Source organism: Alnus glutinosa, chromosome 5, assembly GCF_958979055.1.
Source record: "Alnus glutinosa chromosome 5, dhAlnGlut1.1, whole genome shotgun sequence".
In the NCBI taxonomy this organism is placed as follows: Eukaryota; Viridiplantae; Streptophyta; class Magnoliopsida; order Fagales; family Betulaceae; genus Alnus; species Alnus glutinosa.
In genome coordinates this window covers 12,436,163-12,450,610 of record NC_084890.1, presented here as the reverse complement: position 1 = coordinate 12,450,610, position 14,448 = coordinate 12,436,163, and the positions used below count along the sequence as shown (strand labels likewise).

Below are 14,448 nucleotides of genomic sequence, written 5' to 3'. Positions count from 1 at the left end.
GATTTTCTTTTTTCTTTTTTTTCTTTTTGAACGAAAGCACGTGCTATCATTGATATTGGAAACGTCCCGAAGGCATACAATTTGAGAAATGAGGGATATACCCCCCACACTCAAAGCCAAGAAAAATCTGACTTAAAAACAGCTGCCTAAACAGAGACACAAATCTCACTAGAATTACATTTAAGCTCTTCTTACAAAAAAATTTCAATAAAACTTGTGTCATACATAGACAGACTGTACATAGCAACAAATGAATGCACAAACACATCTAACAGCAAAGTTCAATCGAGCCGGCAATAGAGAACCTTGTCTTCGTCGGAAAACCGGCGCGTGTAGGACACGCGCCATCCCCGGAATCACCCTGCTGCAGATCATCCACCACAGCCCCCGTCGCCACCCCTTCATGGCAAGAAAAGACAGAATGTGGCCATCATGCCGGTCCAAACAGAAAAGAACCCAGGTGCGTGACGGTCACACACCGATCACCGTTGACCCGAACGGCCGATGCAGGGGACGGAAAGACCGGAGGACGACGATGAACACGTCTGAGGGGTGCGTGTCTCACCGAAACCAACGAAAAAGCGCAGATCTAGCGTCAATAAAATAGGGAAAAGATGAAAATCCAGCCAGCCCTTCGTCGGCGACACGAACCAGAGCAACGTCACTCCACCGAACATCTCGAAGAGAAACTTCCTGTCAAAAACGAAAAGAAGACCAAGAAAAAAAAAACAAACACAAAACACCAAAGCCCACAGAGGACCAAGGGAAGAGCAGCCCCATCGGATCTACCGGGGGGAACAACAGCTCCACAACCCTAATGGTTGGGAGAAAACCTAACCTCCATTGGTACATAACATGGAGGAACAAAAAACTCTATAACCCTGAGAGGGCTAGGAGGTACCACCACCGGGAGAAGGAGGCTTGAAAACCTCCCTCTCCCAGCAAAACCAACTACAAAAAGAGGAACTCTCTCTCTAGAAAATGTCCGGAGCTTCTCTCGTGTTCAATAAGTATTCTAAACTTAATAGTCAATTTTTTGAAGGGATGCTGCACAAGTTATTAAGGCCATCAACTCGGGTCCTCCATTTCTATCAAAGATTGTCCACTTCGTCGAGACTATACATCACGAGATGAGGTGCTTCAAGTCAGTGAGGTTCTCTTTTAATTTATTCCTCGAGAGGGTAATTCTGTAGCACACACTTGCAACGGAGGCAACGAAGCAGCTGGTTGATAAGGGTGTGCAAAACCCACCCGTACCTGCGAACCCGCCCCGCCCCGCCCCTCACCAACCCGCTCTGTCAATAACGGATATAAGACATTTCTAAAAAAGTGCGGATCCTAAATATGCCAACCCGTGATTTATGGGGCGGGTTGCGGTATTAAATTTTTTCTCACCCGCACACCCGCCCCGCAATCCCTTTATACTCGTATCATCAAATTTTTCCCAAAAAAATTATAAGAATCATGATTAGGAGTGTGCCTTTGATTTCATCAAATTTTCTCCAAAAAAATTATAAGACTCACGAATTGCCCAGATTGTGTACCTTTGATTTCATTCAATTCTACACTTTCCATTTCATCTCTATTCTTATTCCATTTTTATATACACTTTTATCTCTACATTCTCACATACACAGACTCATTCAATCTACAATCACATAAAAGAATAAAAAAATTATTTACAATTAGGTTTGTTGGTAATTCTAGTTCTTTCTTCTTGTTATTGTTTGCTGGTGAAGTTGATTCAATAGGGATTTTCAAATTTTGAATTGGGTTAACAAGATTGTGAATTATTTTTTTGGTTTTGGGCCAATAAAAAAAATAATAAAAAAATACCCAAACCCGCATGAACCCGTCCCGATCTGCACTACCCAAGGCCCAGCGGGTTGACCATTCACTATACGGGTTGTGGATCTTGATTTTCAAATCTGTTCACTGTGGGGCGGGTTGTGAAAAACATGCAAATCCGGCCCAATCCGGCCCGCGCCCACCCCTATTGGTTGATACCATTTAATTTGGATGGAAGATTTAACTTAACGTTTTAGTAGTCTTGTAACTAGGGAACAATCTGGTCCCTAAATCCTCTAGCAGGATCCTTTTTTCCTTTGAGTAATGATATGAGTTACTATCTTGTTAAAATAATAATAATAATAAACTACTCAAACACAGAATATTCCTAAAAAATACAAAAATGGGTTTTACCTTTATCTCACCTCCAAACGCTTCTCCAAATTAAAAACAAAAAATATCTCAAAAACACATTCACAAATATAAGTGACATTTCGGGTTAATTCGGACATCTCAAAATAGAAAAATGTTATGTACTGCATCTCATCTTAATTTAATTACACTAGGCTGATATGATAGTATCGAACAACTCTTACATTTTTATTTTTTTTCCTTTTACGAGAGTCGATCTAATAGCACTACCAGCAGCTTCCCTAATTCTCATTTTCTTCCCTATATGTAAGAAAAACTCTTAAAAAACCGCTTGAATCAAATTCTCTTATTGTTTCCTAAACTAAAGAAACACCAGAATGGAATCAAAAGTTGTACTCAAGATCTAGGAAAGCAAAAATGGTTCCCTTAATATTATTTTAATATTAAAAACTTTCACTTTAATTTCCTTTTTCATTCACCTACCATTTATTTGAAACAATATTTAAATAATTTATCTTTCATCTCTCTTTCCCTTAACATTTAATCTAAAAGAATATTTAAATGATATAGGAAAATGATAAGGAAAGTTATTATGGAGTGCATTTAAATAGGAAAGCAAAAAGTGGTTTAGTTGCCTAAATTGAAAAAAAAATTAAGAGAAACTGCTGCTAGTATACTTATAAACACTATCTTATCAGTCGAGTAGAATGACGTAAAAATATGAGAAGAGAGTGAAGTATATAGCATTTAGGAGTGAGTATCAGTTCGATTGGTGTCAGTAAGGGTATTTCCGCCTAGTGAACCGCCAAAGTCTGTTAAAATTAGTTAATTCACCGACTTCATTTCGGTAGTAATATATTTCAAAAGTTTCAATTAAATCGGATAATTTGGTAAACTCAGTTAAAGTCGGTTAAGTTTCTAACACACTTTTCTCAAATCCCTTTTACTATCATAATAAAATCTTAACAACTTATACAAGAAAGTAAACCACTAAATCATTCCTGAGTATACCGAAGTCCTCAAATTAACACGTATAAAATAAAGTGTAAACTATAAAGCATACTTGTAAGGATGACGAAGAGGACGGGCCTTGATCTTGTGGTGATGAGGTGTACGTTTGGCGGCTTCAAGTGGGGTGACGGCATCAAACTCGGCTTCGAGATGAATATATAAAAGGCTCAAAACGAGACCGCGTTTTATTTCAAATGAAACAATGTCGTTTTAATTTCAAGTAAAATTACGAAACTACTTCTTTATTTTAAATGAAACGACGTCGTTTTTGTTCAAAGTAAAACGACACCATGCCCCATTCTTCGGTTCGGTTTAGTTAACAGAGAAAATAAAATCTATATGGTCTAACCGAACCGAGCTAATGTCTATATAATTTGTTGCAGTCGTGTACGTAAAAGGATAGGTATCAACGTGGGTGGAGATGGGACAAATTTTACAACCTCTCAACCATTGTTTCCATCAGCGATGTAAGATGTTGTCTCGATTCATCTAGTAGCCTCCGGTGGACCACTCCTTAAATGCATGCCCTTCATTCAACGCGTTCCTTCATTTGACAAAAATAAAAATAATTAAGATTTGACTGTTAAAACAATAATATTTATGAAGATTTGACCCAAACGCAAAACGTGACGGAATCCATTCAAGTTTTAGAGGACCAGTATATAAATTAAGCCTAAATGCTTTTTACCGTACACAATTAAGATAGATATCCCTTCTCTATCTCCTTCACACCTAACATCCACCACTAATGGACGCAGAGGAAGTTATGAAGCTCTTTGATTCTTGCTGGTTCGAGTCCGAAATCCTCAAGAAACTGCCGAATCGGTCGAATTCATCGAGTTGTAAAGCAAACCCAGATCACCAAATTGAAGATAAACCATCAAAAACAAAGATTTCACGCATCCCGACCCTCCATACAAGGTCCATGAGTGACCAGTTGAGCTCCAAAACAAGCTTCAACTCCGGTGCTCTGTCTCCGGACTCGGTCCTTCTCACCGGCAAACTCCACACCATCCATTCAGGTAAAGAAATGACAGAATTATCAGAGAAACCAAAACCGGCAGATTTCCAAGTATCGTCCAGGAAGAAGATCAGAAGGGGAAAAGGCGAAAGCAAGAGCTTGTCTGACCTTCAGTTTCAGGAGCTAAAAGGGTTTATGGATCTGGGGTTTGTTTTCTCCGATGAAGATCTGAATAATCCAAGCTTGGCTTCAATCCTTCCCGGGTTGAATAGATTCGGCAAGAAAGAGGGGGAAGAAGAGGCTATTGATGAGTCTGCAATTCCAAGGCCTTATCTTTCTGAAGCTTGGGAGGTTTTGGATAGGAGAAGGGGAGAGAACCCATTGATGAATTGGAGAATTCCTGCTTTTAGCAATGAGATTAAAATGAAAGATAGTCTAAGATCGTGGGCTCATACTGTTGCTTCTACTGTTAGATGAGGATGAATCCAGCTCAAGCTTCTTTTCGCCTTTTTCTTTTTGCCATTTCTTTTTTTGTATAAACTGTGGGTAGATATTGTTGTTTTTGCTTCTTCCCTTTTTCTTTTGATAAATAAAGCTAGAGAGAATTTTTTGGATGAACAGTATGAGTATCTATTCCACTGTACAATTACAATGTATAGAATTTTTTGCATCAAAGTTTCAACTGTAAATTGCAACACTGTTCATGGTATCAGAGCCCAAAGAGGCTCTGGTGTCTGATCCTATCCATGGCAACATCTTCTTCCTCCTCTTCTGCTGCCATCAAAGTCACTGCAGCATCCTTTCTTCCCACTCTCACATCATTAACCAATCTTGTTTCTATCAAGTTGATTGTTTGAGATTGCATTAAGTACAATAAAAAAATTGTGACAACTTTTTGGTTTTGTACGTAGAAGCAATTCCAGATAGAAGCAATTCCAGTCCTCCTAAATTCACTATAGAAAGGTGAAATATTTAATTTAAATGGGTGTATGAATTGTAGAGTTCAGTGAAATATTTAATTTAAATAAATTATATTTAAAAAATTATATTTAAAAAAAATTGAAAAGAAAAAAAAATATTTATTTATATTTTTAATAGATTTAGATTTTTTTATTATAAAAAAATTTTAATGGAATTTGACTCTAGGGAGCGATTTGTAAATTAAGCCAACCACAGGGATCTCTAAATTAATTTTGATACCAAATGGAGCGATTTATAATTTAGGCTAACCACATGGACCAATAATTTAATTTTCCTATAAATTTAAGGGGAAAATTCACTTAACCCCCTTGAATTATTAGTTACTTTTGCAATTATTCCCCTAAACTTAAAAAAACTCAAAATTTAGTGTATTTATCTTTCAATTTTTTTCAATTTCACCACCTTAAATCCAGTCAAAATTTCAAAAATACCTCTTTAAAAAAAAAAACAAACAAACCTATATATATATAATGAATTTTCAAAGATTTAGGCGTGGGTATTTTTGCATATTCCATTAAATCTTAACCAACACTTAAATCTTTGTAATTTTTTTTTTTCAAAAATAATGGAGGGATATTTTGAAATTTTTCACATCTTTTCCGTTAGGATTTAATGAAAAATCATAACGGAGTAATGAAATTAAAATATAGATCTACTAAATTGAGAGTTTTTAAAATTTAAGAAGTAATTTAAAATGTAATAAAAGTTTAATGGGTTAAGTAAAATTTTTCTTAAATTTAATTATTTAATTTATACTTTTAACACATACTTCAATTGATGGTGCTTCTGAACTATCCTCAATCCAGATTTCTCTCAGTGGTATCATCAGATTTGTTGTTGGAGAGTTTCCTTGTAGGGATCTATGTACGTGTGATCATTCCTTGATTCATGGTGATATGATATGAGAATATCTCTCAATACAGCAAATGCAAAGATGCCAAAGCAGCCCCATTCTCCCTCAGTAACCTCTATTTTTTTGGAGAAGTACTATGTATACATCATTTCATTATGTTCTTCTTGCGTCATTTCACTTTTAAAAATTACTATTAAATTTGTATGGCCAACATAAACCATACAGATTCAATGATAATTTTCAAAAATAAAAATTGAGAGGAAAAGAATAATTTCTCATTTTTTAGGAAGCAAAGACTTTCTCGTGTCACTCACACCATCACTGTTCCAAAAGAATGATATCAAGACTTGTTTAATCCTTTTGTTGACTCCCTTAGGAAGAATAAAGAGGGAAGACCAATAGATATGTATAACAAACAAACAAAATGGTTTTGACGAGTTGGCCCCTACCTGCATAATAATAATAATAATAATAATAATAATAAAAAAAAAAAAAAAAACTCTTGATTTGGTAGATCATTTTGTATACCAGAGCATTATAGTGGACCTTCTTCATTTGAGAGGAAATGAGAGAAACTTTGAGGGATTTAGACTAGGTGTTGTAAAAAAAAGAAAAAAAAAAAAAGAAGAAAAAAAAAAAAAGAAGAACTTCACTTATAATTTTTAAACTTTCACTTCTTTTAAAAGAAGGTACCTAAATTTTAAAACGTCTCAATGTAAGATATTCATTTTTTAGAAAGTTTCAATCTCAATCATTTGTTAAAATTTTCATTTAAATCCTTTCAAAATTCTCAAAATGCCCTTCTCTTTTTTTTAGGAAAAAAAAAATTATTAGGATGTAGGTGTTGGTTAAAGCTTAACGTAATTTGCAAAAATACTCACACCTGAATCTTTAAAAATTTGTATAATTTTTTTAAAAAAAATAAATAAACATAGGGGTATTTTGAGAATTTAGATAGGATTTAATGAAAAAATCTAACAGATGACTGAAATTAAAACTTTCTGAAAATTTGATATCCTAAATTAAGACGTTTTTAAGTTTATGTAAATTTTTTCAAAAATTGTGAAAGTTCAGGAGTTATAAGTGAAGTTCTAAAAAAAAAAAATTACAGTATATTGATTTAATTTTTTTAATGGTTCAGATTTAATTCTAAATTTTTTATATATATTTAATAAAAACAATAAAAAAAAAAGGGAAGTAAAATTAAATTTAAACCGTTAAAAAACCTATCGAACAATGCACATATAGCATAGTTTTCGTATAGAGGGAGCCTAATCCCAAAATACCCAAAATGAGCTCTTTTTTAGTGTTTCAGTCAACCCCACGAGTGATTTACATGTATCGAGCAAGGAGAAAAATGATACATATATCTTTTTGTTTTACAGATTTTCATATAATTAAGTTTCAAATTTAACATTAAATTTAGGGTTAAATACATTTTTAGTCCTTGAGTTTTTATAACTTTATTTTTTAGTTCCTGAGTTTCAATTTGCATCACAGATAATACCTAAATTTTGGAAAAAGACCGAATTGGTACTTCGGTTAAGTTTTTCGTCCAAAAACTAACGGTTCGCCACTTGTTAACCTCTGAGGTTGACACGTGACACTATATAAAAAATTAAAAATGGGGGTGGCCGGCCACCCCCTAGACAAAAAATAAAATAAAATGGCATGATAGGTTTTGCCCTTGGGGGTGGCCGAACCACCCCTAAGGGCAAAACGGAAAAAACAAAATTTGGAGGGTTTGGCCCTTAGGGGTGGCCGAACCACCCCCAAGGGCAAAACCGATCTTGCCATTTTTTTTTTATTTTTTATTTTTTCTGTCCAGGGGGTGGCCGAACTACCTCATGGGGGTGGTTCGGCCACCCCAGACCGGCCAGCTATCCCCTTTTTTTTTTCAAATTTTTATTTATTTATTTATTTTTAATTTTATTATTTTTTAATTAATTTTTAAAGATTCATATAGTGTCACGTGTCAACCTCAGAGGTTAACAAGTGGCGAACCGTTAGTTTTTGGACGAAAAACTTAACCGAAGTACCAATTCGGTCTTTTTCCAAAATTTAGGTATCATCTGTGATGCAAATTAAAATTCAGGAATTAAAAAATAAAGTTATGAAAACTCATGGACCATAGAAGTATTTAACTCTTAAATTTATGAGACCCACACTAGTGGGGTCTCATAAATTTAATCATAATTTTAAAAATGAAATATGTATGAAATATACTTATATCATTTTTTATTGAGCAAGAAATAATTTTAGATCCGTGGGACCCAAGTTGGGATTTACATTAACTCAACTAATCTAAATGCTACTAATTTAAATGATAATTTTGAAAAGTAGAAGGTTGAAAGAGAAAAGCAAAGAAAATGAAAGATGTGAATTGAAGGAAATTATTTTCGACCGTTGGCGACTTGCCGTCACTTGATCCCAATTGAAGGAAATTACGAATAGTCATCATAACGAAGTTCAAATTGGAAAGGATTCTACGCGCACTTTCGTCCGAGCCGCCTGGAAAGTGGAAACCACTCACCACTTGCTGTTCCTGACAAATGCATTCAATATATATACGTAAAAGTCAAGCGTACTTCCGCTCCCGGCCACAACACCCACTTTCTACTGCCACTGATTTTCCAAGGGACCAAACTATCCTCCAAGATTCTCCCCAAATGTCATAGAAGAAGGGCTAATTTTGCTGTTTCTCATGGATGGTTCACGGGTCATGGAGAGCTTAGACTCTCTCTGGTTCTTCACCAACGTTTTTTCACCAAGAAAACAGCCTCTTTTGGGTTCTGCTAGCGATGAAATCGCCACAGATAACCATGTCAAAGATTCTCCCAAAGAGGAACTGGCTCAACCCAATTCTCCGATCCTTCAAAATCAGCTAAATGAGTTGCCGACTGCTGAGAATTTGGTCCCAATAATGTGTCCCAAATGTGATGAGATTGAAGCCCAGACAGTTGAACCGGCTGAAATGGAATTGGTGGAGTTCCAAAGGTCAGCACAGATGCAAGAGAGAAGAAGGACAAGGAGAAGAAGCAAGAGAAGCTTGAATCAAAGGAGAAAGAATATTCTTGGAGAGCTTGATGTGAAGGATTTTTCTGGGTCTTGGATGTTTGTGGAAACGTGTCAACATCAAAGCATAATGCCTTCATTCAACGACAATGTGGCCATGAAACTGCATCTCAAGTCCTGGGCTTATGCGGTTGCCGGTACTGTCAGATAAACCACCGTCTGCCGGAATCCTCTACCAATGTTTGCTGGAATTCACCGGCCATTGTTTGTTGTCGCCGCTTTTCCGTCAAAGTTAAAAAGTCCTGCTCTTTCTTTTCTTCAATTGTTTGCTCGACCTTTTTGATTTCTTTAATTATAAGATTTATATTTTTCAGAAGGGTGTCATAAGCATACTCCAGTTATGCTAGGAATGGCAGGATGTGTGTATTGTATTAACTTTGCTATTTAATTAATTTCAAAATAAAGATTGCTATTTGCCTATTTAATTGATGGGGACAAGAATCCTTATTCTATTCGGGTTTTTTTCTAAAACCCACCCACCCACATAAAAACTCGAATTTCACCTGAGTTTTATTTCAATTCAAGGCTGACATCATGATGAACCTGATTTAATGACCGGGACCCACGTGCAGAACAAGTTGTCTTTAAAAACACTTGAGTCCCACCCACATTTAATTAATAAAATAATAAAAATTTAAATTAACAAAAAAAAAGAAAAGAAAAGCAGAGGGGTGGCTGCCGGTTGGCGGCCTCCCCCGACCACTGGGGGTGGCCACGCAGTCACTCCCGACTCTTGGGGGTGGCAACGCTGCCACCATTGCCTGGGGGGCCACCCCCAAATGTTGGCAGACACCCAATTGCATCCTTTTTTTAAAAAAATTTTTAATTTTAATTATGTTTTTTTAAAAAAAAAAATTATTTATTTATTTTTTAATTAAACAATCAATATATAATAAATTATTATTCCACACAACTTTTCAAACTTTAAATCATTTCTTACAATTAAAAAATAATATTTTTCAATCTAAAAATTCAACACCCAAACATAATTTTTTTACCTCAAAATTTGTAAAGAGAATTAGAATTCAATTCTGATTTCAAAAATTCAATACCCAAACACACTATTACAAATTTAAAAACAATTGGTGCTGATGTACAGAGGAAAACACTGGTATATGGAAATAGTTTCGTTAATCTCGTGAATAAAAATAAAAATAAAAAAGAAAGAAAGAAAGGGGGAGGAAAATTGCAACATTAATTTTTGTAATTGACTTAATTTACAAATTACTCTATGGAGTCAAATTCCATTAAAAATTTTAATAGATTCCGTTAGGCTTCAGCACCAATAAGATGATGACACGTGTCGATCATAATAAAAAATATATAAATCTATTAAAAATATAAATAAATAAAGCTTAAAAAAAATTGAAAAAAAAAGGGTGGCTGCCGGTCCTTTGGGGTGGCCAGCCAATAGGGTTGGCACGCGGCCACCGCCAAAGGCATCTAGCAGTGGCCCGAAGGCCACCCGAAGTCCCTGCGGCACCCCTAGATGCATTTCAGGATGCCTCAGAGGCCACCCTCAGCCACCCCTTTTCTATTTTCATTTTTGTAAAAAAAAAAAAAAAAGTTTTATTTATTTATATTTTTTTATTATGATCGACACGTGTCGTCATCTTATTGCAGTGGAAGTGGCGACTAACGGAATCTGTTAAAAATTTTAACGGAATTTGACTCCAATGAGCAATTTATAAATTAATTCAATCACAGAGATTTCTGAATTAATTTTAACACCAAAGTGAGCGATTTGTAATTTAGGCTAATCACATAAACCAATAATGCAATTTAAAAAAATAAAAATAAAATATTGCCAATCCATGGAAACAAACCATGACAACTGAAAGTATTCTTCTTTGAATAATATTCATTGTACAACTCTTACACAACTTTTACACAACTTTAACTATTTTTTTAATTTTTTTTTATGATCAACCGTTGAATATTTAAGGCCTACATGTAAGAAAACAAATACAGTGGTTGATCTAAAAAAAAAAAATAGTTAGAGTTGTGTAAGATGTTTGTAAGAAACATTACTCTTCTCCTTTTCAAATCATAAAATGTGTTCCTACAAAACTAGTGGCTCAAATTTCGTCCTTACATTGGGCACAGTTGTAGCGTATTTTACATTCTATGGTCCTCACAAAATAGTTGTTCCCTCTTTTATTATAGCATATCAATATTTTTTTTCACATAATTATTCTTCATTTGTTGCTTTTAACTACCAAGTCCGATAAGGTTAGAAGAATTTTTCCCCGACTCTTCTTCATCCTGCTGAGCTTGTTATCTTCTTTTTCTTTTCTTTTTTTTGAATGAGAATGCGGCATTGCATTAATCCGAAGAAAGTTTATCAGTGATTATAATACGATGGATAGGAGGTGGACACTCCTCCATCCACACCACATCAGATAACAAAGATAGAGCAAATTTTGCTAAAGCATGTGCGGCAGTATTAGCAGTTCTGCTTACATATTGAACATTGCAGCAAGAGAAAAACTTCAGCCTAGCCCAGATGTCCTCCACCAATTGACCATAGATGCTGAGGCAATGAGCTTCTTGATTTAAAGCATTAACAGTAGTCAGTGAGTCGCCCTCCAAAATAAGCCTTTGGTTTCCCCGCTCTCTCCCCAACTCCACTGCTCTCCAAGCTGCCAAAACTTCAGCTGACGTGGGGTCCGAAAAACATGGGACTGGAGCAACCAATGTAGCCAAAACATCACCCCTATTGTTCCGCACTACAACCCCTATTCTCAAAGTCTTGGTAGAGGGACTCAACTCCGCATCCCAATTCAATTTTACCCAACCTGAGGAAGGCTTCAACCATTTCGATGCACTGGGCATGCTACCTGAGTTTGCACCATCAATTATAGTATTTGCCTCACCAAAGGAAATTATTGCTTCTCTAGCCTGAGTCACCAACTATTTTGGAGAAGTAAAACCACTACAAAAAACAAAGCCTAACACTACAAAAATTCCTATATTTCTAAATAGTTTTAAAACGTTTAGAACAGGTGAAAAACCGTTAAGAATCAATTCTCGACGATTTATTCTGGACGGTTTGAAACCGTCCGAAATATAGCGTCGGAAAAATTAATTCTTCACAGTTTGGGCAAAACCGTCAGGAATTTTAGACGATTTTGCCCAAACCGTCCAGAATCATTAATTATTATTATTATTATTATTATTATTTTGTCCTGCGATCATAGCTTCTAGGTTCTTCTTTTCGTCCTTGTTCACGCCCAATCTTTTTCCTTGTATGCTTTGGCTTCGATTCAGCAACTGGAAATCATCACATCAAAGCACTTAAAATAAATCAACAATAACCGTTCTTAGATCCGCCGAAAATCAACTCCGGTTCTACCAAAAATCCATCGGAGAATCGGGCTTCTTTGATCTCTGATCTCCCTGTCTCTTGAAGTACATAACAACAATAAATTCCTTAAACAACACTCAACAATCATGTCTCTCAGAGCATCAATAACAACTCAAAAGCATGAAACCGCAGAAGAGTCATCCACATAAACACAAACCCACAAATTAACACCACCGAAACACTAAATTCTATTTCTTATTTTCGCTTTTACCTCCACCGGTGGTATTCCCTCCTCCTTCCAACACCTGCGCAGCCTTCTTCGTCGTCTTCTCTTGCAGAGTCTTTGCATCCCTGTCCACACAAACCAAAACCAAACTTAGAATTTGAACAAATGAATTGAGAATCAACAAAAGCTTTGGACCTCTCACGGCACTATTCGGGGGTCAAGCCATCGTCTTTGTTTTTGGAGCCCTTGCCGGTGTGAGACATAACGGCCTCGCGATCCTTCTCCCTTTGGTTTCCGCGTGAAGATCCTACATGGATGGGTCTCTCTCTCGATCTCTCTGGTCTCCCTGTCTCATTTGCTCGGACGAAAAGGAAAGAAAAGGAACAAGAAAGAAGAAAAAAAAAAGTAGGGGAGAAAAGGACAGAAAGAAGAGGAAAAGAAGAAAAAGGGGGGGGGGGGGGGGGGGGGGCGTAAAAACATGAAGTACTTCACGTTTTTCTGCAGGTACAATAATGACCCACTTACGCGAATTTCGATCAGAATTCCTGACATTTGTTGATGGATTGGGACAAATCGTATGGAATTTCCAAACGATTTCAAACCGTCTGTAAATTTACATTTACAAACGATTTGGTCCAAACCGTCTTTAAATTTACATTTCTAGACGGTTTGTTTCAAACCGTCAACAAATTTTACGATGGTTTTAAAAGAAACTGTCGTGATTTATTTTTTTACTGACGGTTTTTAGAAAACCACATGTAAATTTTTTAATTTCTGACGTTTTTCGGGAAAGCGTCATTAAAAATTTAATTCTAGACGGTTTTTTAAAACCGTCTGAAAAAAATCGTTAATAATTAGTCCTTTTTTTTTTTTTTTTTTTTTTTTTGTAGTGTAAGCCATACGTACCTTGCCATCGAGAAGGCTTCCCGTAAGACTTGGGTGTCCAGCTTGTCCATCAACTGTTGCACCAACCCGAACCTATCCCTTTCCTCCAAAGCAAGTTTTTGAATATGCCTCTCACACTCTAACCATACATCCACAGCCACCGGGTAGGCCCAAACAACATGCCATATTGTTTCTACCGTGGCTGAGCAAAGCGGGCATAGGATCCTTGCTGAGCTTGTTATCCAGGAGGTGAAATACTTTGGCCATTTCAAATTCCTTGCTAGATAAGAATGTAATATCTTAATCATCGAAGGAAATTGACACCATTGATCTATAGGGCTTGAAAAAAGACTTGCTTGATGATTCTCCATTCAATATCTTCAATATACCAATCTTCATGATGGATGAGAACTTGAGAACTGTCAATGTTGAAATTCCTTCATCCAAATTGATATTTGGGTTAGTTACCTTCCCCCTTCAACTATTACTCATTTTCATGTATTTCCCATAAACTACCACATGTTACGCTCAACCTCCTTGAACTACCATATATCTTCTTGGAATATGCTCTCACTACAAAAATAATTGTTTTTTGTGACTGACTTTTAGTGACGTGTCAGAGTGACACTAGTGACGTGTCATTAGTGACATGTCTCCAAGGTCACTAATGAACGGGTCAATCATTGTGATTTAGCGGCGTGTCACTGTTTGACAGGTCACTAAATACAGTGATGTGTCATTCTGACACGTCACTAATTAGTTCAATTTTTTTTTTCTTTAAAAAAAAAAATTGTTGCAATCCCGAATATATTTTTTAATTTTTTTTTTCTTCAGTTTAGGATCAATCCATCCTAAACCCTACCAGCCTAACCCCTAACCCCTAAACCCAAAATAAAAAATTTAATTTAATTTCTCTTCATTAAGTTATTTATTACTAATTAAAATATTCATTATATATTGAGAGAACAAAAACCCTAGCCTACACTAAT

The 14,448-nt window shown here is 35.8% G+C and overlaps 1 protein-coding gene across 1 annotated transcript; it reads left to right on the top strand.

Annotated features, from left to right (window-relative positions):
• The first annotated feature begins 3,919 nt into the window (after positions 1 to 3,919).
• LOC133868979 (uncharacterized) lies at positions 3,920 to 4,609 on the top strand. Its single transcript, XM_062305965.1, has one exon. The coding sequence runs from the start codon at positions 3,920 to 3,922 to the stop codon at positions 4,607 to 4,609; it is 690 nt and encodes a 229-aa protein (XP_062161949.1).
• Positions 4,610 to 14,448: the final 9,839 nt, after the last annotated feature.